Here is a 27,807-nt window from a genome sequence, read left to right as displayed (position 1 = left end):
AAGGGTTGGACATTAGGCAGACTAAATTGGGAATAACCCTGACTCAACAATCATACCTAGGGAAGAATGTTAATAGGATCCTGATAAATCAGGCCAGATCCTCTCAAAAGGAAGACTCTACAACCAAGGAAGAAGGTCATCAATCAAGAAGCTTAACTGGGCAATTAAACTGGTTATGCATACAAACTAGGCCGGATGCATGCTATGATATATTAGAATTGAGCACCATGTTGAAATATGCTGTTGGGAAGTGCTAAAAGCAAATAAGGCATTGAAGAAATTAAGTTTAGAAGAATGTACTGTAAGCAACATACCTTTTTATTTTCTGTTGGACTGTGGATTAAAATTACAATGGCTGCACTTTGAAAGACATGTCCACTCAAACAGTGTGAGGGATATATACAATGTTGCTGTCCTGGAACAGAGTGTGCCATGAAAGACAGGATGATGCCAAGGAGGAGTCTGGTCTAATGGCAATTGTCTGGCAACAGCGTTTTAATTAGCTCCTGAACAGGTGACCAGGTTTTGTGTGAGAGCAGTGCAGCTGAATAGCTTCTAGCCTGAAAGGAAAAAGACTTAAAACCTCTTTCTCCTACGTGTGTAAGATTCCACTAATCCTACAATAATAGCTAGCTGGCTTTTTCTCCTCAATATCTCTATAACCTGCTCCTTCTGAAAACCCCTGTCAAAAGGAAAAGGGGAACATCATCATTAGAGACATCGAAAGGCAAGTGCTCAACCAATGAACTAGAAGACCATCATGTATCAACAAAGAACTGAAAGGAATTTGGGACCCATCAATCAAAATCAACCCATTGAATCCTGTACACTGGAATTGATGCTATTGAACTGTTTTATCCCACACTTAAAATCCATGTTTGTCTTGTATGTATGTGTATAAGGATTTAAGAAGGGGTACAGTTTAGATTATAGAGTTAGAAATTAGCAGATCATTTTTCTCTCTTTTGACACTACTCAATAAATAGCTATTTACTTAAGTTTACAAACCTGGTGCTGGTATTCTGTTAACCTAAGTTAAAGAGTTAGGTAGAATTGGGACAATCTGGTGTCTTGATCAAACTTTCTCACATTTGTTGCGGCTTTGGGAGCAGTGGGGCTTGATAGTACAGCGCACTATCCCGATTCGTGATTTGTGACAGCACACTCAGATTTCCAGACCTGGGTGGCCCATAAGGGACAAAATTAGTGATTTTTAGTGACACCTCCTGATGATTATTTGAGTACAACAGGATTCATTATACTTTTAGAGGGAAGAAACGATAAATGTTGTCCCTTAGCATGGGATTCTAAGGAAATATAGTAGTTAAAAGCACCCTAGCTGCGGAGACACTTGCGCTAGTAGAAGTGACAGATATGGTTATGTATTTATCGAATATTTTAAACGAACTCAGGGCCAGCCAGGGAAAAATGCACCTCGAGGATGCTATATAGATAACCAGCCACTCTGGGACGGTACCCATTTTATAAGGAGTGTCACGGAAAAGAGGTTGAGGGTTGATCTCGGGAATATGAAAAAGAGATCTGGGAAAGGAAGGAAATTTTCAAAGTAAAATGGGTCAACAGTAACCAGTTGTCAAATTGTTTCACAAAAACAACAGCATTTCCAATAAAATTGTTGGAAATCCTCAAAGGGACGCCATGTGTTATATTGGATTATGAGAACGAGGAAATTTTCATGTTCACCTGCCCTCATCCAATTCTTGTTTCTTGAGCATCCCCAATTTTAAATACTCTGCCACTGGTGGTTGTACCTTCAGTTAACTCGGCCCTAAGCTCTGGAATTTCCTGTGCCTCCTTAAGATCCTCTTTCAAACCTACCTTTTTGACCAAGCTTTTGGTCATCTGACCTAATATCGCCTTATGTGGCTCTGTGTCATATTTTGATTTGTTTTATAAAAGGAGCGCGAGAGGAGCCGGGAGCCGGACAGGAGCGCGAGAGGAGCCGGGAGCCGGACAGGAGCGCGAGAGGAGCCGGGAGCCGGACAGGAGCGCGAGAGGAGCCGGGAGCCGGACAGGAGCGCGAGAGGAGCCGGGAGCCGGACAGGAGCGCGAGAGGAGCCGGGAGCCGGACAGGAGCGCGAGAGGAGCCGGGAGCCGGACAGGAGCGCGAGAGGAGCCGGGAGCCGGACAGGAGCGCGGGAGGAGCCGGGAGCCGGACAGGAGCGCGGGAGGAGCCGGGAGCCGGACAGGAGCGCGGGAGGAGCCGGGAGCCGGACAGGAGCGCGGGAGGAGCCGGGAGCCGGACAGGAGCGCGGGAGGAGCCGGGAGCCGGACAGGAGCGCGGGAGGAGCCGGGAGCCGGAGAGGAGCGCGGGAGGAGCCGGGAGCCGGAGAGGAGCGCGGGAGGAGCCGGGAGCCGGAGAGGAGCGCGGGAGGAGCCGGGAGCCGGAGAGGAGCGCGGGAGGAGCCGGGAGCCGGAGAGGAGCGCGGGAGGAGCCGGGAGCCGGAGAGGAGCGCGGGAGGAGCCGGGAGCCGGAGAGGAGCGCGGGAGGAGCCGGGAGCCGGAGAGGAGCGCGGGAGGAGCCGGGAGCCGGAGAGGAGCGCGGGAGGAGCCGGGAGCCGGAGAGGAGCGCGGGAGGAGCCGGGAGCCGGAGAGGAGCGCGGGAGGAGCCGGGAGCCGGAGAGGAGCGCGGGAGGAGCCGGGAGCCGGAGAGGAGCGCGGGAGGAGCCGGGAGCCGGAGAGGAGCGCGGGAGGAGCCGGGAGCCGGAGAGGAGCGCGGGAGGAGCCGGGAGCCGGAGAGGAGCGCGGGAGGAGCCGGGAGCCGGAGAGGAGCGCGGGAGGAGCCGGGAGCCGGAGAGGAGCGCGGGAGGAGCCGGGAGCCGGAGAGGAGCGCGGGAGGAGCCGGGAGCCGGAGAGGAGCGCGGGAGGAGCCGGGAGCCGGAGAGGAGCGCGGGAGGAGCCGGGAGCCGGAGAGGAGCGCGGGAGGAGCCGGGAGCCGGACAGGAGCGCGGGAGGAGCCGGGAGCCGGACAGGAGCGCGGGAGGAGCCGGGAGCCGGACAGGAGCGCGGGAGGAGCCGGGAGCCGGACAGGAGCGCGGGAGGAGCCGGGAGCCGGACAGGAGCGCGGGAGGAGCCGGAGAGGAGCGCGGGAGGAGCCGGGAGCCGGAGAGGAGCGCGGGAGGAGCCGGGAGCCGGACAGGGGCGCGGGAGGAGCCGGGAGCCGGACAGGGGCGCGGGAGGAGCCGGGAGCCGGACAGGGGCGCGCGAGGAGCCGGGAGCCGGACAGGGGCGCGCGAGGAGCCGGGAGCCGGACAGGGGCGCGCGAGGAGCCGGGAGCCGGAGAGGGGCGCGCGAGGAGCCGGAGAGGGGCGCGCGAGGAGCCGGGAGCCGGAGAGGGGCGCGCGAGGAGCCGGGAGCCGGAGAGGGGCGCGCGAGGAGCCGGAGAGGGGCGCGCGAGGAGCCGGGAGCCGGAGAGGGGCGCGCGAGGAGCCGGGAGCCGGAGAGGGGCGCGCGAGGAGCCGGGAGCCGGAGAGGGGCGCGCGAGGAGCCGGGAGCCGGAGAGGGGCGCGCGAGGAGCCGGGAGCCGGAGAGGGGCGCGCGAGGAGCCGGGAGCCGGAGAGGGGCGCGCGAGGAGCCGGGAGCCGGAGAGGGGCGCGCGAGGAGCCGGGAGCCGGAGAGGGGCGCGCGAGGAGCCGGGAGCCGGAGAGGGGCGCGCGAGGAGCCGGGAGCCGGAGAGGGGCGCGCGAGGAGCCGGGAGCCGGAGAGGGGCGCGCGAGGAGCCGGGAGCCGGAGAGGGGCGCGCGAGGAGCCGGGAGCCGGAGAGGGGCGCGCGAGGAGCCGGGAGTCGGAGAGGGGCGCGCGAGGAGCCGGGAGTCGGAGAGGGGCGCGCGAGGAGCCGGGAGTCGGAGAGGGGCGCGCGAGGAGCCGGGAGTCGGAGAGGGGCGCGCGAGGAGCCGGGAGTCGGAGAGGGGCGCGCGAGGAGCCGGGAGTCGGAGAGGGGCGCGCGAGGAGCCGGGAGTCGGAGAGGGGCGCGCGAGGAGCCGGGAGTCGGAGAGGGGCGCGCGAGGAGCCGGGAGTCGGAGAGGGGCGCGCGAGGAGCCGGGAGTCGGAGAGGGGCGCGCGAGGAGCCGGGAGTCGGAGAGGGGCGCGCGAGGAGCCGGGAGTCGGAGAGGGGCGCGCGAGGAGCCGGGAGTCGGAGAGGGGCGCGCGAGGAGCCGGGAGTCGGAGAGGGGCGCGCGAGGAGCCGGGAGTCGGAGAGGGGCGCGCGAGGAGCCGGGAGTCGGAGAGGGGCGCGCGAGGAGCCGGGAGTCGGAGAGGGGCGCGCGAGGAGCCGGGAGTCGGAGAGGGGCGCGCGAGGAGCCGGGAGTCGGAGAGGGGCGCGCGAGGAGCCGGGAGTCGGAGAGGGGCGCGCGAGGAGCCGGGAGTCGGAGAGGGGCGCGCGAGGAGCCGGGAGTCGGAGAGGGGCGCGCGAGGAGCCGGGAGTCGGAGAGGGGCGCGCGAGGAGCCGGGAGTCGGAGAGGGGCGCGCGAGGAGCCGGGAGTCGGAGAGGGGCGCGCGAGGAGCCGGGAGTCGGAGAGGGGCGCGCGAGGAGCCGGGAGTCGGAGAGGGCCGCGCGAGGAGCCGGGAGTCGGAGAGGGCCGCGAGTGGAGTCAGGAGTCGGAGAGGGGCGCGAGAGGTGTCGGGAGTTGAAGAGAAGCTGAGAGAGCAGGAGTGACTGAGGGAGTTCAGTGAGGAGGGAACGAGGTGATCCTTTGAGTACCCTGAGTACGGCCGGGTTATCATTTACTACTTTTATTGCTTATAGTTTTTAAGGTCTTATTTTGTGGCTCATCGTTTGCAAGGGCTATATTCTGTAAAAACGAGGAACAGGGCCCGAGAGTAATTGATATTATTTGATATTAAGTATCTTCCAAAAGGTTTAATTTAATCTAAAAGGGTGAGTCATGGCAGGAGAGCTCAAAGCTGTGGTGTGTTCCTCCTGCTCTATGTGAGAAGCCGGGAACATTTCCAGATCCTGGGGCTAGCATGTGTGCGGGAAGTGTCTCCAGCTGCAGCACCTGGAAGCCCGGGTTTTGGAGCTGGAGCGGCGGCTCGGGACACTGTGGAGAATCCGTGAGGTGGAGAGTATCGTGGATAGCACGTATAGAGAGGTGGTCACACTGCAGGCTAAGAGTCCACAGGCAGGAAGGGAATGGGTGACCACCAGGCAGAGCAAGAGGACTAGGGTGGCAGTGCAGGAATCTCCTGTGGCTATTCGCATACCAAACAGATATACTGCTTTGGATACTGTTGAGGGGAATGACCTTTCAGGGGAAAGCAGCAATAGCCAAATTCGTTGCACCACGGTTGGCTCTGCTGTACAGGGGAGGAGTAAAAAGTGAGAGAATTCAATAGTTATAGGGGATTCAATTGTAAGGGGAATAGATAGGCGTTTCTGTGGCCGCAAACGAGACTCCAGGATGGTATGTTGCCTACCTGGTGCCAGGGTCAAGGATGTCTCAGAGCGGCTACAACACATTATGAAGGGGGAGGGTAAACAGCCAGTGGTCGTGACACTCATTGGTACAAGTGACATAGGTGAAAAAAGGGATGAGGTCCTAAAAGCAGAATATAGGGAATTAGGAAGTAAGTTGAAAAGTAGGACCTCAAAGGTAATGATCTCAGGATTACTACCAGTGCCACGTGCTAGTCAGAGTAGAAATAGCAGGATATATCGGATGAATACGTGGCTGAAGCGATGGTGTGTGGGGGAGGGTTTCAGATTCCTGGGACATTGGGACCTGTTCTGGGAGAGGTGGGACCAGTACAAACTGGACAGGTTACACCTGGGCAGGACTGAGACTGATGTCCTAGGGGGAACATTTGCTAGAGTGGTTGGGGAGGGTTTAAACTAAAATGGCAGGGGGATGGGAACCTATGCAAGGTGTCAGAGGAAGGGGAATCAAGGACAAGAACAAAACACAGAAAGGGGAATAAGAAAAGTGATAGGCAGAGAAATCAAGGGCAAGAATCAAACAGGGCCTCAGTGGAAAAGTAATGGGAACGGGACAAGTAATGTTAAAAAGACAAGCCTAAGCTTTGTGCCTTAACGTGAGGAGCATTCACAATAAAGTGGATGAATTAACCATGCAAATAGATGTAAACAGGTATGATATGGTCGGGATTATGGAGACATGGCTGCAGGGTGACCAGGGATGAGAACTGAACATCCAGGGGTATTCAAAATTTAGGAAGGACAGAAAGAAAGGAATAGGAAAAGGCGGTGGAGTTGCATTGCTGGTGAAAGAGGAAATTCATGCAATTGTGAGGAAAAATATTAGCTCCGACGCTGTGGAATCTGTATGGGTAGAGCTGAGAAACACTAAGGGGCAAAAAACGTTGGTGGGGGTGGTATATAGACCCCCAAACTGTAGTGGTGATGTTGGGAATTGCATTAAACAGGAAATTAGAGACTCATGCAATAAAGGAACATCTGTAATTATGGGTGACTTTAATATGCATATAGATTGGGCAAATCAAATTAGTAACAATACCGTAGAGGAATTATTCCTGCAGTGTATACAGGATGTTTTTCTGGACCAATACGTTGAGGAACCAACTAGAGAACAGGCCATCCTAGACTGGGTATTGTATAATGAGAAAGGAATAATTGGCAATCTAGTTGTGCGAGACCCATTGGGGATGAGCGACCATAATATGATAGAATTCTTCATCAAGATGGAGAGTGACGTAGTTGATTCTGAGACTAGGGTCCTGAATCTTAATAAAGGAAACTACAATGGTATGAGGCGCGGGTTGGCTATGATGGATTGGGAAACGTTACTTAAAGGGATGACGGTGGATAGGCAATGGCAAACATTCAAAGAACGCATGGGTGAACTGCAACAATTGTTTATTCCTGTCTGGTGCAAATGTGGCCAAACCATGGCTTACAAGGGAAATTAGTGATAGTATGAGATGCAAGGAATAAGCATACAAATTGCCCAGAAAAAGCAACAGAACTGAGGATCGGGAGCAGTTTAGAATTCAGCAAAGGAGGACCAAGGGATTGATTAAGAAGGGGAAAATAGAGTATGAGAGTAAGCTTGCAGGGAACATAAAAACTGACCGTAAAAATTTCTATAGGTATGTGAAGAGAAAAAGATTGGTGAAGACAAATGTAGGTCCCTTACAATCAGAAACAGGGCAATTTATAATGGGGAACAAAGAAATGGCTGACCAACTAAATACATACTTTGGTTCTGTCTTCACAAAGGAGGACACAAATAACATACCAGAAATGTTGGGGAACACAAGGTTTAGTGAGAGGGAGGAACTGAAAGAAATCAGTATGAGCACGGAAATGGTGTTGGAGAAATTGATGGGATTGAAGGCCGATAAATCCCCAGGGCCTGATTATCTACATCCCAGAGTACTTAAGGAAGTGGCCCTAGAAATAGTGGATGCATTGGTGGTCATCTTCTGAGGTTCTATAGACTCTGGAACAGTTCCTACAGATTGGAGGGTACTATTGTAACCCCACTATTTAAAAAGGGAGGTAGAGAGAAAACAGGGAATTATAGACCAGTCAGCCTGACGTTGGTAGTGGGGAAAATTCTGGAGTCCATTATAAAAGATTTAAAAGCGGAGCACGTGGAAAACAGTGGCAGAATCCGACAGTCAGCATGGCTTTTTGAAAGGGAAATCATGTTTGACAAATCTACTGGAATTTTTCGAGAATGTAACTAGTAGAGTTGATGAGGGGGAACCAGCGGATGTGGTTTATTTGGACTTTCAGAAGGCTTTCGCCAAAGTCCCACATAAGAGATTGGCGTGTAAAATTAAAGTGCATGGGATTGGGGGTAGTGTAATGAGATGGATAGAAAACTGGTTGGCAGACAGGAAACACAGAGTAGGAACAAACTGGTCTTTTTCCGAATGGCAGGTAGTGACTAGTGGGGTACCGCAGGGATTGGTGCTGGGACCCCAGCTATTCACAGTATATATTAATGATATAGATGAGGGAACTAAATGTAAAACTCCAAATTTGCAGATGACACAAAGCTGGGTGGGAGGGTGATCTGTGAGGAGGATGCAGAGATGCTTCAATGTGATTTGGATAAGCTAAGTCAGTGGGCAAATGCATGGCAGATGCAGTATAATGTGGATAAATGTGAGGTTATCCACTTTGGTAGCAAAAACAGGAAGGCAGATTATTATCTGAATGGCTATAAATTGAGAGGGGAATGTGCAACGAGACCTGGGTGTCCTCGTACACCAGTGCATTCAGGTGCAGCAGGCGGTAAAGGAGGCAAATGGTATGTTGGCCTTCAGAGCCAGAGGATTCGAGTACAGGAGCAGGGGTGTCTTGCTGTAATTATACAGGGCCTTGGTGAGGCCACACCTGGAATATTGCGTGCAGTTTTGGTCTCCTTATCAGAGGAAGGATGTACTTGCTATAGAGGGAGTGCAGCGACTGATTCCTGGGATGGCGGGACTGACATATGAGGAGAGATTGAGTTGGCTAGGATTATATTCGCTGGAGTTCAGAAGAATGAGTGGTGGTGGGGAGGGGGGTCTCATAGAAATCTATAAAATTCTAACAGGAATAGACAGGGTAGATGCAGGTGTGGAATTCGCTACCACAGAAAGTAGTTGAGGCCAAAACATTGTATGTTTTCAGGAAGGAGTTAGATATTGCTCTTGGGGCGAAAGGGATCAAAGGATTTGGTGAGAAAGCAGGAGCAGGCTATTGAGTTGGATGATCAACCATGATCATAATGAATGGCGGAGCAGGCTCAAAGGGCTGAATGGCTTATTCCTGCTCCTAGTTTCTATGTTTCTAATACTCCTGTGAAGCACCTGGGGATGTTTTATTAACCCAAGGATGCCACATAAATATAAGTTGCTAACGTAGTAGCAAATTGTTTGATGGAACAATTCAGGAGGTCTGTGAAAAGAACAGAGGAGTTAATGATATGGATGCTGCCTGACGTACTGACTCTTTCCAGTAATTTTTTTTTAAACTTCAGATTTCCAGCAATTACTTTTTTGATTTTTTGTTAAAGCTGTTTGTTTTCCTGAATTTGCACAAAGATCCTTTGACCTGAAAGATTTATTTTGTTCCACTGTATAGAGTTTTAAATAAACAACCAAATTGCTTGGGATACTTACAGAATACTGAAAGGCCTGGATAGAGTGCACGCGGGGAAGATGTTTCCATTAGTAGGAGAGACTAGGACCCGAGGGCACAGCCTCAGAGTAAAGGGAAGGCCTTTTAGAACAGAGATGAGGAGAAACTTCTTTAGCCAGAGAGTGGTGAATTTATGGAATTCATTGCCACAGAAGGCTGTGGAGGCCAGATCATTGAGTGTATTTAAGACCGAGATAGATAGGTTCTTGATTGGCAAGGGGATCAAAGGTTAGGGGGAGAAGGCGGGAGAATGGGGTTGAGAAACTTATCAGCCATGATTGAATGGCGGAGCAGGCTCGATGGGCCGAATGGCCTAATTTCTGCTCCCATGTCTTATGATATACCCCACAAAAACAGTTGCATTCTAGAAGGGAGGTGAGAGTGGCATTCTTTTAATCAAGACAGACACTAATAAACTTGCAGAACGGGTGTGTACTTGGCAAATTAACTTCAATATAGATAGATTTAGTGAAGGAAAAAGCACAGTAACATTTAATTTGTCTCGCTAGTGACAGAATTTGTATCTCCCTCGTTTCCGAATGGAGGGTCCCACCATTGCACCTCAAGTCACATACTGTAGTGACACACAGATTCATTTTGTTGACTATCCTTTTAGTTATATAATGAAAGGAAAATAACTGTCTGAGTGAGGTAGAGGGGTAGTGGTGCATAGGAATACTGATGCACAATTCATTAAAAAAAGTACCAGTGTACATTCATAAGGCCACAAAAAAAAGCAAACAAAGCACCAGGGTTCATTTTTAGAGGGAAAAATTGAAAAGGAGATATTAGGTTCAACTTGTCTACAGCTTTGGTTCGTCCACGCCTGTGAACAATTCTGGTCTTCAGCTTATTAAAAAGGATGGAGAGGCACAGGGCAGGATACTAAAAAAAATGGCTAGAATGGCACCAGAATTAAGAGGTTATGCCTATCAGGAAAGGTTGAACAGGTTCCACACTAAAACTAATTTTTCAGGGCCAGAAAGGTTTTTCATAAGTAATAACTATGCCATTAAAAACTTGGTTTCTCCTGATTGATCAAGGCTTTGTTGTGATGGATAATTAGCCTGAGTTCACGCCATGATAGTGATCTTATTGCCAAGCCAATTTCATTGGCGAAGACAGCAACTGTGGTAGAGCAGGGCATCACCAACTACAACTTCCAGATTTCTGTTTAGCTGCACATGTCCAGACACCAGAAGTTGCTGCTAGTTTTACCAATAATAACTGAGAATACTGATAGCCTCACCATTATCAGCACATCAAAATCTGGTCCTATGGGTTTATAAATTGATTTAGGGTTTAATTTAATGTTGCCTGCTAGTACGTTCACATGTCTTTTCTTGCCCCCCATATTAACCTTTCTCAATTCCCTCTTATACTTTCCATAATCTTTCTGGTTATTAAATGGGTCTTGCACCTTTGTCAGAAGTCTCTTTTTCTGTTTTATTATAACTTTTATTTCCTTTGTCATCAAGGACACATTAGTTTTGGATGCTCTTTCTCTCGACTGGATTAACTGAAGTTTGTACCTGAACACTCTCTTCCCGGAATTCCCTCAATTGCTCCATTACTGTTTAATTCTGCAAAGGCCTTTTCTAATCTAGCTGTGTCCCCCAACTCATACGAGAGGAAATTTCTAACCCTCAGAAATCAGCAGGACCTAGTTATCTTTAAAGAGGTGCTAATGCCCTCTGTGACTGCCGACAATCAAATTCCAAAGAAATGCACCAACCTCTTTGGATTCCTAAGGCAAAGCTCCAGCCAATGGAGAAGGTCTGTCTGCAAAGGACAGGAGGGACCCTGTCTCCTCTATTAAACACCTCAGGATTACAGACCTGGGAAAATACATCCTTTGTCCAACAGCCAGGAGAAGTGGGAGGTATGTCACATGACCTCCTCTAAGCTGCCAGAACCTGTAATATTGCTGTGTGGAACTGAACCAGGCAGTCTACCATTTTACCATCCAACAGGTAGCAGCAGAAAGAACTCGGTCTAGGTCAATGGCTGGCCCTCATCTACACTGAACGACTGGAACTTTGGAACTTCTGTATCTGAGCTTTCAAGACCAATTCATCTCTACATGCCACCTCCCATCATGGAAGTCCTTGCTACTGGAAAGTTGGATCACCCTGCAACGGTTTCAGCTTGCTAACTTTTGAAGGAATATGCCACTAGACTCACGTGAAACCATAACTTATTTTTGTGTTCTTGCCCTGTCTATCCCTTTCTATCCCTTATCCCTCTTTTATTGTATAAGTGCAAAAAAGGTGCAGACATTGCGAAACCTCTTTCCTGCATTGTGTGTGTATAAAATAAACCAACCTTCTTATTTTGCCCTCTCTCGAATTTGCTGTGGCATTATTAATAGAGGATTGGATCACTCCAAACTGAAAGATTGGGGAAAACATGCCACCACTTATAAAGTGGGGAAATCAAAAACACCTTTCTGTTTACGGACGTAGTGAGAGGAGAAATCAGGGCTGTTTAAACGAATCCCTGTCTGGTCCGTAACATACGCAAGGTTCTTTCTTAAATCCCTGAAATCAGTTCTTCCCAGTTATGCATTTTGAGCTTTGATAATTTCTGGTCACTTTCCATAATTACTTTAAACTGAATAATGTTGCAGTCAATGTTAGCTCAGTGATCTACTGCAATATAATCCACTTGCCCTACTTTATTTTTCAGAACCAGGTCCAACTTGGTTTCCTTCCTTGTTGGACTGGGAACGTTGTTCCAGAATGTTCTCCTGGTAACCTGACATTTCTTCCTGTTATATAGAACAACCTACATTCTTCTACTACCTTTAATGAAATAAAGCTTCCCAAGGTACTTTACAGGAGTGGAATCGGACAAAAATTGACACCAAGCAAATAAGGTGTAATTGAACAGAATCAAAAGCTTGATCAAAGATGGGAGTTCAGTGCAGCATATTATATGAAGGAGAGAGGCATGGGAGGGTGCAGAGATGTTTATGAAGGGAATTCCAGAACTTTGCTTCCATACAGCTGAAGGTACAGCTGCCAATGTTGAAACAAAAGAAGGAGTGGAGGATGCACAAGAGACCAGAAATGGAAGAAATCAGTTTCTGGACAGTTGTAAGGCTGGAGGCTACAAATGGGAATGGAGAGGCCAGGGAGGGGTTTGAAGACAAGGGTAAGAGACTTTGGAAGGCCAGGGGTCAATGTAGGTCAGGACAAAAATGGTAGCATAGGTTATGTTACAGCACTCGCAATCCAGAAATCTGGATTAATGGGAGTTCACATCCGCAGAGTCCGCAAGCATGACCCTGAGCTCCCAGTGGCCTGTCATTTTAATTCTCCACCTTGCTCCCACACTGGCTTTTCGGTCCTCGGTCTACTACACTGTTCCAGTTAAGCTCAACATAAATTTGAGGAACAGTACTTTATCTTAGGCACTTTACAGCCTTCCGGACTCAGTGAGTTCAACAATTTCAGACCATAACCTGTGCTCCATTTCGTTTTCTTTTCATTGCCTGTTTCAGTTTTTCTTCTTTCAGTCAGCAACATACCTGCTCCAGGCACATCTGTTGTTTCTGTTCTAGGAACATAGGACTTAGGAGCAGGAGTAGGCCACTCAGCCCTCCAAGCTTGCTCTGCCTTTCAATAAGATGGCTGATCTGGTTGTGGTCAACTCCACTTTGTCACCTGCCCCCATAAACCTTGACTCATTTGTCTATCAAAAATCAGTCTAGCTCTGCCTTGAATAAATTCAATGACCCATAATCCACTGCTTTCTGTGGAAGAGAATTCCACTTACTCAACCCTTTGAGAAAAAATAATTCCTCTCATTTCATTCTTAAACTGTGTCCCCTGGTTCAAGTCTCTCCCACAAGTGAAAACCTCCTTCCGGTTTCTACCCTCTCAAATCCTCAGGATTTTACATGTTTCAATAAGATCACCTCTCATTCTTCTAAACTCCAATAGGTATAGGCCCATGGGGTTCTTGCCCCATCACCATTCCCTTTGGCCCTGGAAGACAAACACTCTTATCATTCAACCCCTCCTGATTTTCATCCTTTCACAGGACTTCTTTTTGTCCTTGTCCCACCCATCCCTTGCTCAAAACTGATTACATCTCTAACTTTACCAGATTCTGACAAAAGGTCACAGAGCTGAAATGTTAACTGTTTCTCATTACGTTTCTCACCCTGGCATCATGGCCCTCATTTCTGCGCCACCAAGTCCAAGGCATGTAGACCTGAATGGCTATTGAATGACATTGATGGAACAGTTAGAGATGACCTTGGTTCAGGAGATCAGGATGTAGAGTCAGTTTGGGTGGCGATGAGGAATAGTAGAGGAAAGAAGTCACTTCTTTGTGGTCTATGGGCCCCCTAACAGTGACCACAATGTAGGACAAAGTATACAAGAAGAAATATTGGGTGCTTGTGATAAAGGGACAGCAATAATCATGGGTGATTTAATCTACATATAAACTGGAAAAATCAGACTGACAGTAATAGCCTGGATGAGGAGTTCATAGAATGCTTTTGAGATAGTTTCTTAAAACAGCACGTTCCGGAACCAGAGAGCAGGTTGTATCAGACTTGGTATTGTGTAATGTGACAGGATTAATGAATGACCTCAAGTGAAGGCACATCTAGGTAGCAGCGGCCACAATATGATTGAATTTTACATCCAGTTTGAAAGGGAGAAGAGTGGGTCTAAAGACCAGTACTTTAAACAAGGGCAACTATGTGGGCATGAAAGCTGAGCTAGCTGAAGTGAACTAGGATACTAGGCTAGGGGATAGATCAATAGTGAAGCAATGGCAGACTTTAAGGGGATATTTCAGAATACTCAGAATAAGTATATCCCTACTGTAAAGAAAAATTCTACGGGGGTGACCCCACCATCCGTTGTTAACTAAAGAGGTTAAGGAAAGCATCAAACTTATGGAAAGAGCATATAACTGCAAAGATGAGTGGCAGGTCAGATGATTGGTCAGAATATAAAGAACAGCAGAGAATGACTAAAAGGTTAATCAGGAGTCAGAAATTAGAGTATGAGAGGAAGCTAACTAGAAATTTAAAAAAGGACAGCAGGAGTTTCTACAGGTATTTAAAAATGAAAAAAGTAAAGTGAGTGTTGATCCTCTAGAGTGTGAGAATGCAGAGAAGTCCTGATGGGCTACATCCTAGAGTCTTAAAAGAGGTGGCTAATGAGGTACGTGAGTTGGTGTTAATTTTTCAAAATTCCCTAGATTCTGGAAAGGTTCCATCTGGCTAGAAAGTAGCAATAAATATAATCCTGCTATTCAACAAGAGGAGGAGGCAGAAAACAGGAAATTATAGGCCAGTTAGCTTGATGCTTGTTGTGGGGAAGGTGTTAGAATTGATCATTGAGGTGGTCATAGCTGAGCACTTAAAGAAACTCAAGGTAATCAGGAAGAGTCAGCATGGTTTTGCGAAAAGGAAATCATGTTTAACCAATTTATTGGACTTCTTTGACGGAGCAGCATGTGCTGTGGGTAAAGGGGAGCCTGTAGACATGCTGTACTTGGATTTCCAGAGGGCATTTAATGGGGTGCCACATCAAAGGTTACTGCGGAAAATAAAAGCTCATGGTGTTGGGGGTAACATAGATAGAAGATTGTTTTCTGCCAGCCAGCCAGAGAGTATGCATAAATGGATCTTTTTCTGATTGGCAGTATGTGGTGAGTGGAGTCCTGCAGGGGTCTGTGCTGGGGCCTCAGCTTTTTACAATTTATATCAATGACTTACATGAAGGGAGTGAAGGCATGGCAGCTAAATTTGCATACGACACAAAGACAGGTTGGAAAGTATGTTGTAAAGAGGATAAGGAGGTTGCTGATGGAACTAGATAAATTGAGTGAGTGGGCAAAAATCTGGCAGATTAAGTATAAAGTAGGAAAATGTGGTTGCTCACTTTGGCAAGAATAAAAAAGCTGAGTATTATTTAAACGGAGAAAGGCTGCAGAATTCTGAGGTGCAAAGGGATCTAGGTGTTCTAGTGCACGAGTCACAAAAAGTTAGTATGCAGGTACAGCAAGTAATTAAGGCAGCTAATGGAATGCTATCCTTCATTACGAGAGGAACTGAACACAAAAGTAAGGGTGTTATGCTTCAGATATACCGGGCATTGGTGAGACCACATCTCAAATATTGTGTGCCGTTTTGGTCTCCTTATTTAAAGGAGGAATATAAGGCATAGGAGGCGGTTCAGAGGAGGTTGACTAGATTGGTATCTGGTATGAATGGTTGTCTTACGAGGAAAGTTTGGACTTGTTTCCATTGGAGTTTAGAAGAGTGAAGGGTAGCTTGATTGAAGTGTAAAAGATCCTGAAAGGTATTGACAAGGTGGACATGGAAAGCACGTTTCTGGTGGGTGAGTCCAGAACTAGGGAGCACTGATTTAAAATTAGGTATTGCCCTTTTGCCCTTTTAGGACAGAGACATGGAGAATTTTTTTTCTGAGGGTTGTGCGACTTTGGAACACTGAATATTTTTAAGGCAGAGGTAGATATATTCTTGTTAGACAAGAGAATCAATGGTTATCAGGGGGATGAGAATGTGGAATTCAAAACACAAACAGATCAGCCATGACCTTATTGAATGGATCAGAGCAGGCTCAAGGGGCCAAATGGCCTACTTCTGCTCCTATTTTGCACATTCCGATGACATGGGGACAACTGGCTTAGCCAGATCCAGCTCGAACCCTGAATGCATTATTGGGTCCTGTCAAAACCACTCACTCTTCCAGGATCATGCTGGAATGGAAAAATGCACCCAGCTTCTTTTCTTTATTAAATCCTCTTCCCTGTTCCCTTCACCATCACCTCCCAACAAGTGTGGAGAGCTCATGTATCAGTAAGATTGAGACCATCAGTTGTCTCTGCCACTTCCCTGCGTTTCCCTCACCCACCAGGCCAAACCTCCTCTAAAGCCCCCCTCCAGCCCTAGCCCTGAACTTGCATCATTCTCTAGTTTCTCTCATCTCCCCGAGCACACCTTGTCCATGAGAACCATCTTCTGCTCCCTCGACTCTTTTCCCACTAAATTGCTGACTACCACCCAACTTCCCTTCCGAGTTCCCCTGTTAGCTGACATTGTTAACTGTTCTCTCTCTCTCTCTCCTTCAAATCTGCTGATATCACCCTTCTCCTCAAAAACGCCCCTTGAATCCACTGTCCTTACAAACTACTCCCTTTCCTTTCCAAAGTCCTTGGACATGTTGTCACAATCAAATCCATGTCTGTCTTACTTTGTTTGAACTCCATGTCTGAATCTCTCCAAATCATGTCAGCCCCTGCCATAGTGCTGAAATGGCTGTCAAAGTCACAAATAGCATCCTTTGCAACTGTGACAGAGGTAAACTATTTCAGTCTCATTCTTCTCAACCTGGTTGCAGCCTTTGACACTGTTGACCACACCATTCTCCTTCAAAGCCTCGCCACCAACATCCAACTGGGTGGATTGCATTTGCCTGGTTTCACTCTAATCTAACTAATCATAACCAGAAAATCACTTGCAATAGTTTCTCTTCCCACTCCCGCATCATTATGTCCAGTGTCCCCAAGGATCTATCCTTGACCCCCATTTCTGATCTACATATTGCCCTTTGACGGCATTATCGAAAAACAGTGTCAATTTTCACATTTATGTTGACGATACTCAGTTCCAGATCTCTCAACCCCTCCCAACATCCAGTACAGAATGAACAGAAATTTTTCTAATTTTACATTGTAGTTACCAAATTCCTTGCCTTTGGTCCCCATTACAAACTCCATTCCCTAGATATCAAGTCCACCACTCTCCCTGGAAAACACCTAAGGCTAAGATTGTTTGCAACGTGTGACATATTTGACCTGAAGTTGAACATCCAACTACATATCTGCATAACACCTCCCCAACATTGCCCAACTCTGCCCTACCTCTGCTGCTGAAAATCTCATCTATGCCTATGCTACTACAAGAACTTGATTATTCCAACACACTCTTACTAGCTTCCCCCATTTTACCCTCGGTAAGCTTGAGGTCATCCAAAACTCTGCTGCTTTTGTCTTTACTCGCACCAAGTTCCATTCACCCATCACCTCTTTTGACCTACATTGGTTCCCGGTTAAGGAACGCCTCGATTTTAAAATTCCCATCCTGGTTTTCAAATCCCTTCAAGGCCTCAACCTTCACCTTGTAATCTACTTCAGCATCACAACCCTTGAGATATTTGCACTCTAATTTTGATCTCGAGCATACCCAATTTTAATCGTTCCACATTTGGTGGCCACACCTTCAACTGCCGAGGTCCTACGGCCCTGGGAGGAAATATGATGGACAAGCCCAGTTTTTTGTGAGGACCTTTAGGAGTAGGCCATTTGGCCCCTCAAAAGCCTGTTCTGCCATTAAACCAGATCAAGGCTGATCTTCTACCTCAACACCATCTTCCCGCACTACCCCTTTAATGTCATTGGTATTTAGAAATCCATTGGCCTCTGCTTTGAACATTCTCAATGACTGAGCCTCCACAGCCCTCCGGGATAGAGAATTCATAAGAATTGCCACCCTCTGACCTGAATAAATTCTTCCATCTCGATCCTAAATGGCCTACATCTTATTCTGAGACTGTGTCCCCTGGTTCTAGATTCTCCCAACCAGGGAAAATATTTTTCCTGCCTCTACCCAGTCGAACCCTGTAAGAATTTTGTACACTTGAATGAGATCACCTCTCATTTTTGAAAACTCTAGAGAATAGACCCCTAGTCTCCTCAATCTTTCCTCATAGGGCAATCTCATCATCCCTGGGATTAGTCTGGTGAACTTTCATTGCACCCTCTCCATGGCCACTATACACTTCCTTAGGTAAAGAGACCAAAACTGCACACAATACTCCAGGAGCAGTCTCACCAAGGCTCTACACAATGCAGCAAGACTTCCTTATTCCTGTATTCAAATCCCCTTGCAATAAAGGCAAACATACCATTTGCCTTCCAAATTGCTTGTTGCACCTGCATGTTAGCCTTTAGTGACTTATGAACAAGAATGCCTGGATCTCTTTGACATGAACATTTCCCAATCTCTCCCCATTTACAAAATACTCTGTTTCTGTTTTTCCTACCAAAGTGGAAAACTTCACATTTTCTACATCATATTCCACCTGCCATGTTCTTCCCCACTCATTTACTCTGTCTAACTCTCCTTGAAGCCTCTTTGCATCCTCCTCACAACTTACAAAACAAGTTGTGTGTCATCAGCAAACTTGGAAATATTACATTTGGTTCCCACATTCAAATCATTGATATAGATTGTGAATAGTATAAATCACCTTAAGGTGAAGGAACCCTTAGGAGAATGTGACCATAATATGATAGAATTTACCCTGCAATTTGAGAGGAAAAAGCTGGAATCAGACGTAACAGTATTACAGTTGAATAAAGGCAACTATAGAGGCATGAGGGAGGAGTTGGCCAGAATTGACTGGGACAGGAGCCTAGCAGGAAAGACAGTGGAACAGCAATGGCAGGAGTTTCTGGGAGTAATTTGGGAGACACAGCAAAAAATCATCCCTAGGAAGAAGAAGCATACTAAAGGGAGGATGAGGCAACCATGGCTGACAAGGGAAGTCAGGGACAGCATAAAAGCTAAAGAGAAAGCATACAATGCGGCGAAGAGCAATGGGAAACCAGGGGATTGGGAAGCCTACAAAGACCAACAGAGGACAACTAAAAAAGAAATAAGGAGGGAGAAGATTAAATATGAGGTTAAACTAGCCAGTAATATAAAAAAAGATTGCAAGAGTTTTTTTAGATATATAAAGGGTAAGAGAGAGACAAAAGTGGACATTGGGCGCTGGAAAATGACGCTGGAGAAGTACTAGTGGGGAACATAGAAATGGCAGAGGAACTGAACAGGTACTTTGCGTCAGTCTTCACGGTGGAAGACATGAGTGACATCTCCAAAGTTCAAGAGAGTCGGGGGGCAGAGGTGAGTATGGTGGCCATTACCAAGGAGAAGGTGCTAGGAAAACTGAAAGGTTTGAAGGTGGATATATCACCTGGACCAGATGGATTACACCCCAGAGTTCTGAAGGAGATAGCTGAAGAGATAGTGGAGGCGTTAGTGGTGATCTTTCAGGAATCACTGGAGTCAGGGAGGGTCCCAGAGGACTGGAAAATCGCTAATGTAACCCCCCTGTTTAAGAAGGGAGTGAGGCAAAAGACGGGAAATTACAGGCCGATTAGCCTGACCTTGGTCGTTGGTAAGATTTTAGAATCCATTATTAAGAATGAGATTTAAGAATACTTGGAAGTGCATGGTAAAATCGGGCAAAGTCAGCATGGTTTCATCAAGGGGAGGTCATGCCTGACAAATCTGTTAGAATTCTTTGAGGAGGTAACGAGTAGGTTAGACAAAGGAGAGCCAATGGATGTTATCTACTTGGACTTCCAGAAGGCCTTTGCAAGGTGCCGCACAGGAGGCTGCTCAGTAAGATAAGAGCCCATGGTGTTAGAGGCAAGGTACTAGCATGGATAGAAGATTGGCTGTCTGGCAGGAGGCAGAGAGTGGGGATAAGGGGGTCCTTCTCAGGATGGCGGCTGGTGACTAGTGGAGTTCCGCAGGGGTCAGTGTTGGGACCACAGCTTTTCACTTTATACATTAATGATCTAGATGAAGGAACTGAGGGCATCCTGGCTAAGTTTGCAGATGATACAAAGATAGGTAGAGGACAGGTAGTATTGAGGAGGTGGGGAGGCTGCAGAAGGATTTGGACAGGTTAGGAGAATGGGCAAAGAATGGCAGATGGAATACAACGTGGGGAAGTGTGAGGTCATGCACTTTGGTAGGAAGAATAGAGGTATAGACTATTTTCTAAATGGGGAGAGAATTCAGAAATCTGGAGTGCAAAAGGACTTGGGAGTCCTAGTCCAGGATTCTCTTAAGGTTAACTTGCAGGTTGAGTCGGTAGTTAGGAAGGCAAATGCAATGTTGGCATTTATTTCAAGAGGAGTAGAATATAAAAGCAGGGATGTGCTGCTAAGGCTTTATAAGGCTCTGGTCAGACCACATTTAGAATATTGTGAGCAATTTTGGGCCCCGTATCTCAGGAAGGATGTGCTGGCCCTGGAGAGGGTCCAGAGGAGGTTCACGAGAATGATTCCAGGAATGAAAGGCTTAACATATGAGGAACGTTTGAGGACTCTGGGACTATACTCGATGGAGTTTAGAAGGATGAGGGGGAATCTGATTGAAACTTACAGAATTCTGAAAGGCCTGGATAGAGTGGACGTGGGGAAGATATTTCCATTAGTAGGAGAGACTAGGACCCGAGGGCACAGCCTCAGAGTAAAGGGAAGACCTTTTAGAACAGAGATGAGGAGAAACTTCTTTAGCCAGAGCGTGGTGAATCTATGGAATTCATTGCCACAGAAGGCTGTGGAGGACAGGTCATTGAGTGTATTTAAGACCGAGATAGATAGGTTCTTGATTGGTAAGGGGATCAAAGGTTACTGGGAGAAGACGGGAGAATGGGGTTGAGAAACTTACCAGCTATGATTGAATGGCGGAGCAGACTCGATGAGCCGAATGGCCTAATTTCTGCCCCTATGTCTTATGGTCTTAAATCATTATGGAAAGTGTTAAACTGCATTTTAGTAGATAAATGTAAATGAGTTTCATGGAAAACGTTTTAATTTTGTCTACAGCCTTACTTCAAACCTATAAACGCATAGAACACAATTCTTCTTCAAAAATCTTGAGTTCTTTGATTAATACATATTATAAATGCTAACTTATAATGCACTCAAAATCATACAATTGTCGCAGCCCAGGGGGTGGTCATTTGGCTCATTGTGACTGTGCAGCTCTCAGCAAAAGCAATTCAGCTAATCCCACTTCTGCAGCCCTTTCCCCATAACCCTGCAAATTTACCTAATGTTGCCTTTGTTTCTTTTTCCAATCACTTTAAATTCATATCCTCCAGTCCTCAACCCTCCTGCCAATGGAAACAGTTTCTCTTTATCTATTGCCTAGACTCATGATTTTGAATACCACTTGTCTAAGGAGGACAACCCCAGCTTTTCCAATCTACCTATATAACTGAAGTCCCTAATCCCTGGAATCATTCTCAAACCTCTTCTGCAACTTCTCTAAAATCTTTATATTCATCCTAAAGGTGGTGCCCAGGATTAGAGACAAACCTCAAGTTGAGGAAGAACCAGACCTCAAATTCATTTAATTCAAATTATCCATTAATTTATTTCTTTAAAGCAAAAATTTTCCACTTTGCATATTTGAAACTATTAGATGATTCAATTTTTTGCACCAAAAAAAAAAACAGCACAATTAAAATATTGGGCCAGTAACCATTCGTCACACTTGCATTTGCCCATAGCCTTGCCATGGGCTTTTGCACTGGGCGTTTTTGTCAACTAACCATTGAAAAAACACAGCACCCTCTACAGAGCATCTGCAACCTGTGCGAATAGGGCAGTCAACTGTGTATCGCCTTCACCAATCATACTGAAAGATCCTTAATGAGGAACACAGAGGCTGAACCAGGAAATCAGTTAGAATATTTAATTCAATGCCAAATTAAGTACAGAAAATGAAAAAAAGGAAAAGATTGGACTGAGAGATAAAAGAAACAGAAAGAAAATAAAAAAGGTGAAATGTTATTTAAATGCTTTTTAAAATCTCTAACAGGAATTAAAATCTGGAGGAATGAGAATGCAGGCTCATTAATTTTCAATGCCAAAGCGGTTGTTTTGATAACAGCATTTATTACTTCGTGCAGCCTCTGGGGGAGCAGGGCATCATGGGCAGCACATTCTGACTTACACATTTATCTGTACGCGTGCAGTCGCTGGAAGTAGTGTCACAGGAAGTGACTTAGTGTGCATAGGAACTAAGTACTATGCATTCATATTTTACGTACCTTTAATTATATATTAGATCAATATGCTGATGTTGTTTTTATTTCATTCTGGGTTTTTTTTTGTCCAATGATCTATGAAAAGAGAATGGCCTTGTGTCAACATGCCCCATTCAATGGATTTGTGTTGACAGCTTCTGACTATTACCTGCTAAATTGAATTTACCAGAAGCAAGCATTAAATTATCCCTAAAATCACTACTCATATATTGGAATGTTACTTACCAATTGTTACGTCGCCCTTGATTTCACTTTCAACACAGACAACAGCTCCAGCTGCAATTTTAACACTGCAAAAAAAATTTTATTCGTGAAGAATACATTGTGTGATTGAAAAAGATAAATACAAGTTCCAATACTAGCGATTAGCGAATTCTATCGATTCTGGAACTGCTCAAAAGCATCAGCTATTAAACAATCACTAGCGAACAGCAAGTATTCATTTTTTTAACCTATTTTGTCAAGAAGAAAATTCTGCTGTATAGCTTATTATTAATATTGTGTGCGCAAAAGGTATGAATGGGCAGATGTTGTAGCTACTGCAACACCCATGGAATGGTGCTCATGGAAGGAGAACGGATGCCAGGAATGATGGTAAAGTGGACCAGGGTGTAACAGAGGGAATGGCCCTTTTGAAATCTTGAAGGGAAAGTGGATAATTCTCAGTTTTCATTATAAGCTAACATATTGAAAACGACATAGAGAAGGAGGTTTGGAGGCAGTTGAGAGTTACAAGAACACAGGACAATAGTATTAAACAATTTTAACTATCCTGAAGCGGCTAAAATAAAATTACTCTTATGAGGTCAAATTGGGAAACACTTTTAAGAATGCTGCCTGGATCAGTACGCTGAGAACAGGTCTGGTCAAGGTAAATTGGTATCTTTAAAGATAAGTTCTCTTATAAGTGAGGTGCATTCCCATGAGGGGGTCAAGCCAAAGCCAGAGCTCTTTGGTTAACAAAAGAGATAAGAGTAAGGTGAAGTAGCAAAAGGGTGCATATGGCAGATCTCAAGTTGAGAATACAAGTGAGATCCAGGCTGATTATAGGAAGTTCAGAAGGGATGAGCAAAAGGAAATAAGAGAGCATAAGAAGATTCTAGCAGCTAACATAAGAGGAAATAAAGTCTTCTAAAGGCATACAAATAATAAAAGTATAGTAAGAGGATGGATGGGGCTGATTGGTGTCCAAAAAAGGGGATCTACATATGGAGGCTGAATGAATAGCTGAGGTATTAAATTAGTATTTTGCATCTGTTTTTAAAAAGGAAAATGCTGTTGAAGTAGAGTGAAAGAAAAGGTAGTCAAAGCCAGGATTCCCTGGTTGACAAGAGATAAGAGTAAAGTGAAGTAGCAAAAGGGTAAATACAACAGATCTCAAGTTCAAGATCATAAGGGGTCAAGACGGAGAACATAGAGAGAAACTGTTCTCACTTGCAGAAGAGTCAGGATCCAGAAGACACTGATTAAAGCTGAAGGCAAAAAAACCAAAGGCAGCATGAGGAAAATCATTTTTCCAATTCAATGATAGGTAGTGTATTCCAGACCTAACCAAAGTATGGTGGAGGCAGATTTAGTCATGGGCCTCGAAAGGGAATTAGATAAGCATTTCAAGAGAAAGGTTTGCATGGTTACAGGGAAAGGGTAAGGGAGTGGTATTAGCTGAGCTGCTTTTACAGAAAGCCCACATTGGACAATGGGCTAAACAGCATCCTGCTGTGTTATAACCATTCTATAATTCTAGGAGAATTTTTTCAAACAGTACGTTCTAGTGCAATGTGGAAGGCAGCAGTGCTGAATCTAGTTCTAAGTAACAAGTTAGACATAGAGTACAAAAGCAAGGGAGTAATTGTAAACCATTATAAAACACTGGTTCGGCTTCAACAGGAGTATTGTGTCCAATTCTGGGCACTCACTTTAGGAAAGATTTGAAGGCTTGAGAGAGTGCGCAAAATAGATTTACAAGAATTGTTCCAGGGATGAGGGACTTCAGTTATGTGGATAGGTTGGAGAAGCTGGGGTTGTTCTCCTTGGAGGAGATTTGATAGAGATGTTCAAATAATAAAGGGTCAAGATGGACTACACAGAGAAACTCTTCTCAATTGCAGAAGAGTTAGGATCCAGAGGACATTGATTAAAAGCTGAATGGAGAAAGAAAGTGGTGCAATGGGAGAACATCTGGGTAATAGTGATCATAATATAATTAGGTTTAAAGTAGTTATGGAAAAGCACAAAGAAAAATCAACAATGAAAATACCCAACTGGAAAAGAGCCAATTTCACTGATTTTAAGAATGGATAGGTGCACTGGAAACAAAGACTGAGCAGGAAAACAGTGAATGCACAATGGCTGGCTTTCAAGGCAGACAATTTGGGTGCAAACTAAGCATATTCCCATAAGGAGGTAAGGCCAAAGCTAACATTTCTGTTCTGTGAAAGAAAAGAGATTAAAGTAAAATGGGAAAAAGAAATTTATGAAAAATGTTAGGTTGAGAAACAGTCACAAACCAGGCAGAATATAGTGTGAAAGGGGAAAGTGAAAAAGGAAATGCAAAAAGGGAAAATAAGTCTATGAGAAAAGATTAACATGTATCATAAAAGGAAACCCAAAAAATTCTTTCATAAACATACAAAATGTAAAAGGATAGTTAAAGCAATGGTGAGCCTGAGACAAAAATCGTATTGGGCAAATCTTGTGGATGACAGGGGACATGACTGGAGGTACTGAATTAATACTTTGCAGCTGTCTTCACATAAGTAGTGGATTAAGTTAATGTCACAGTAAAGAAGGGGGAGCAGAGATATTGGATTGAATAAAAATGGATAGAAAGGAAGTGCTAAATAGATTGGCATTACTCAGTTAACAAATCAGCTCATCCAAATGAAGAAACTCTTACCACAATCTTTCAACTCTCCTATATCTAAGGAGAATTGCCAGAGAACTGGAAATACTACACCCCTGTTCAAAAAAAGGGGGGGGGGGGGGGTAAACCTGGTAACTACAGGCCAGTCTAGTGTCAGTGTTGGGAAAACAGAGATCACTGTTAAGGCCAAAATTAATTCTCACTAATTGGAAAACATGGGTTAATAAAAGGGACATGCAGCACAGATTTGTTAAAGGCAAATTGTGGAAAAACTCAGCAAGTCTGGCAGCATCGGCGGAGAAGAAATCAGTCAACGTTTCGAGCCTTCATGGCCCTTCGGCAGAACAGGTCTTTGAAGTAACAGAGGATTGATGTAGGTAGTGCAGTAGATGCATGTGTGGACTTTCAAAAGGCACTTAATAAAGTGCTACACAATAGACTTATTCAGAAAATAGAATAAAATTGCAATAAAGAGATGGTGGTACAAGTAGCTTGGGTACATAATTGTTCAATGATAAGAGACAGGTAGTGATGAACAGATGCTTTTCTGACCAGCAAGTAGTACGCAATGGGGTCACGCAGAATTCAGACAATTGCTTTTCTTGTATAATATAAATGACCTCAACACTGGGTACAGGGAGTACAATTTTGAAATTTGCAGCTAACAGAAAATTTGACAATGTAGCAAATAGTGAGCAGGCTGGCAACAGAGTTCAGCAGGACATAGACTGGTGCAATGGGCCAACAAAAGGCAGATGCAATTTAATGCAATTAAGTGTGAAGCGATCCTTTGGGGAGAACAACATTGAGAGGCAGCATAACAACAGAACTTGTATTTATATAGCACCTTTAAAGTAATAAGACATTCCAAGGAGCATCACAGAGCATCATAAAGCAACATTTGACATTGAGTGACACAAGGAGATAGTAGGGCAGATGATCAAAAGCTTAGCTAAACCTGTAGGTTTTAAGGAGTATCTTAAAGGAAAGAGGCAGAGAGGTTTAGGGAGGGAATTAGAGCATAGGGCCTTGGTAACTGAAGGCACAGCCAATGTCCAAAGAAGAGTCATATTGGACTCGAAAGTTAACCCTGTTTCTCTCATCACAGATACTGCCTGTTGAGTTTTCCCACCACGTTCTGTTTTCAAAAGTAATTAAATTGTCCATGAAGCGCTGTTATTCTGGGAACATGCAAGGTGCTATATAAATGCAAGTTCTTCCTTTCCAGGGCGACATTTCTGTACTTAATAGAGCCCACTCAAAAGCCTCTCCATTCAGACTAGTAGTATTGGGTCTTGAGTACTCCGATAGCTTCTCGCTGATAAAACCATCTTCCCCACCTAAACCCCTCCTCCTGGTCCTGCTGCATCCCTCCCTCTAATGCCAAACAATTCCCTTTATTTACAAAAATGACATTTAAACACAGCAATACTTCACAATCTTAAGATTTCCTGGAAACAGTTTTTTAATCAATCTACATACTTCTCTTGAGATTCAGATCCGGACCTTTGTTTTACCTTTTCTGAATTGGTTTTCCCGTCACAAACTCCATCTTGTCAGTGTCAGCGCGCCTGCGCAACAGCCAACACGGCAGCCTGCCGGGAGGAGTTAACGCGCAAGCGCAGTACTGACGCGCCTGCGCACCAGGCAGCACCGCAGTCTGCCGGGAATAGTTAGTACGCACGCGCTGTACGGAGATTCAGTTAGAAGTGAGTTAGTGCAGTTTATAGTTGAAACCCAAGAAAGGGTTTATGATTAAAAGATAATTCGGTCCATTTTTAGTATTCAAATCCAAAAAGACACTACAGCATGTTGCATGTTCTAATCATTTGCGAAACAAATTTGAGATGGGCAGCCACAGTTAGCAAGGCCTTGGATAGGGCAGGTTTGTCAGGATGTTACCAGGGGTGAGACTTAGTTATGTGGAGAAACTGGGATTGTTCTTTAGAGCAGAGGAAATTAAGGTGAGACCTAAGAGATATTTAAATTCCTCCACCCTTCCTGATAAAGTATTCCAGAGCATAATATCAGTCTACAAAATATTTTCTAATTTTTCCTCTAGTTCTTTTGCCAATTATTTGAAACCTGATATTTGGCTACTGACCCACTTGCTAAAGGAAGCACTTTCTCTCTACTTGCCCTATTGGACATATATTTGAATGGAATTAATATGCAAGGTTACAGGAAAAGGTGAAAGCTGGAGTATTGCACACAGTTCTGGGAGCCACACTATAGGAAGGATGTGAACACATTGGAGAGAGTGCAGAAGATGTTTACAAGAATAGTTCCAGGGATGAAAAACTTCAGCTGGAAGGATAGATTGGACAGATTGGGACCATTCTCCTTGGAGAAAAGGCAGCTAAGACGAGATTTGATAGAGTTGGTCAAAGTCATGAGGGAACTGGATGGAGTAGATAGGGAGAAGCTGTTCCTGCTCGTAAAAGGATCAAGAACGAGAGGGCACAGATTTAAAGTGGTTTGAAAAAGAAGCAAATGTGATGAGAGAAAAAAAACTTTTCACACAACGAGTGGTTCAGGTCTGGAATGCATTGCCTGGAAATGTGGTGGGAATCAGGTTCAATCAAGGAATTCAACAGGGAATTGTTTCTATTCAGATAATCATTCAATGTGCAGGGGTACGGGAAAAAGGCAGGGCAATAGCACTAGGTCATAATGCAGACATGGGCTGAATGGCCTCCTGTGCTGTTAAAATTCTGTGGGATTAAATTGGATAGTTCTTTCAGAAATCCAGGACAAGCATGACAGGCAGAATGGCCTTCATCCTGTAAGATTATGTTTTTCCTAAAAAGATTCCATGGTTTTTGTTTCTACTCAATTCCATGCATTGACTTCCCCAGGGCTGAGAAATTTATCATTTGGTGGAATTCTAACTTTGATAA

At 45.5% G+C, this 27,807-nt stretch overlaps 1 protein-coding gene across 1 annotated transcript in view; it reads right to left on the bottom strand.

Annotated features, from left to right (window-relative positions):
- The window catches only part of dctn6 (dynactin subunit 6), a 78,970-nt gene extending 52,447 nt beyond the window's left edge, over positions 1–26,523 (bottom strand). The window contains exons 1-2 of the mRNA XM_078540291.1: positions 26,425–26,523; positions 22,270–22,334 (exon numbers count right to left, since the gene is read on the bottom strand). Coding sequence (XP_078396417.1) covers positions 22,270–22,334; positions 26,425–26,459 — 100 coding nt within the window. The 5' untranslated portion in view covers positions 26,460–26,523. The remainder of the gene's footprint in view (positions 1–22,269; positions 22,335–26,424) is intronic.
- Between the last annotated feature and the right edge of the window lie 1,284 nt (positions 26,524–27,807).

This window comes from Cetorhinus maximus, chromosome 1 (assembly GCF_964194155.1).
Source record: "Cetorhinus maximus chromosome 1, sCetMax3.hap1.1, whole genome shotgun sequence".
Lineage (NCBI taxonomy): Eukaryota > Metazoa > Chordata > Chondrichthyes > Lamniformes > Cetorhinidae > Cetorhinus > Cetorhinus maximus.
This window is presented reverse-complemented; position numbering and strand designations above follow the sequence as displayed.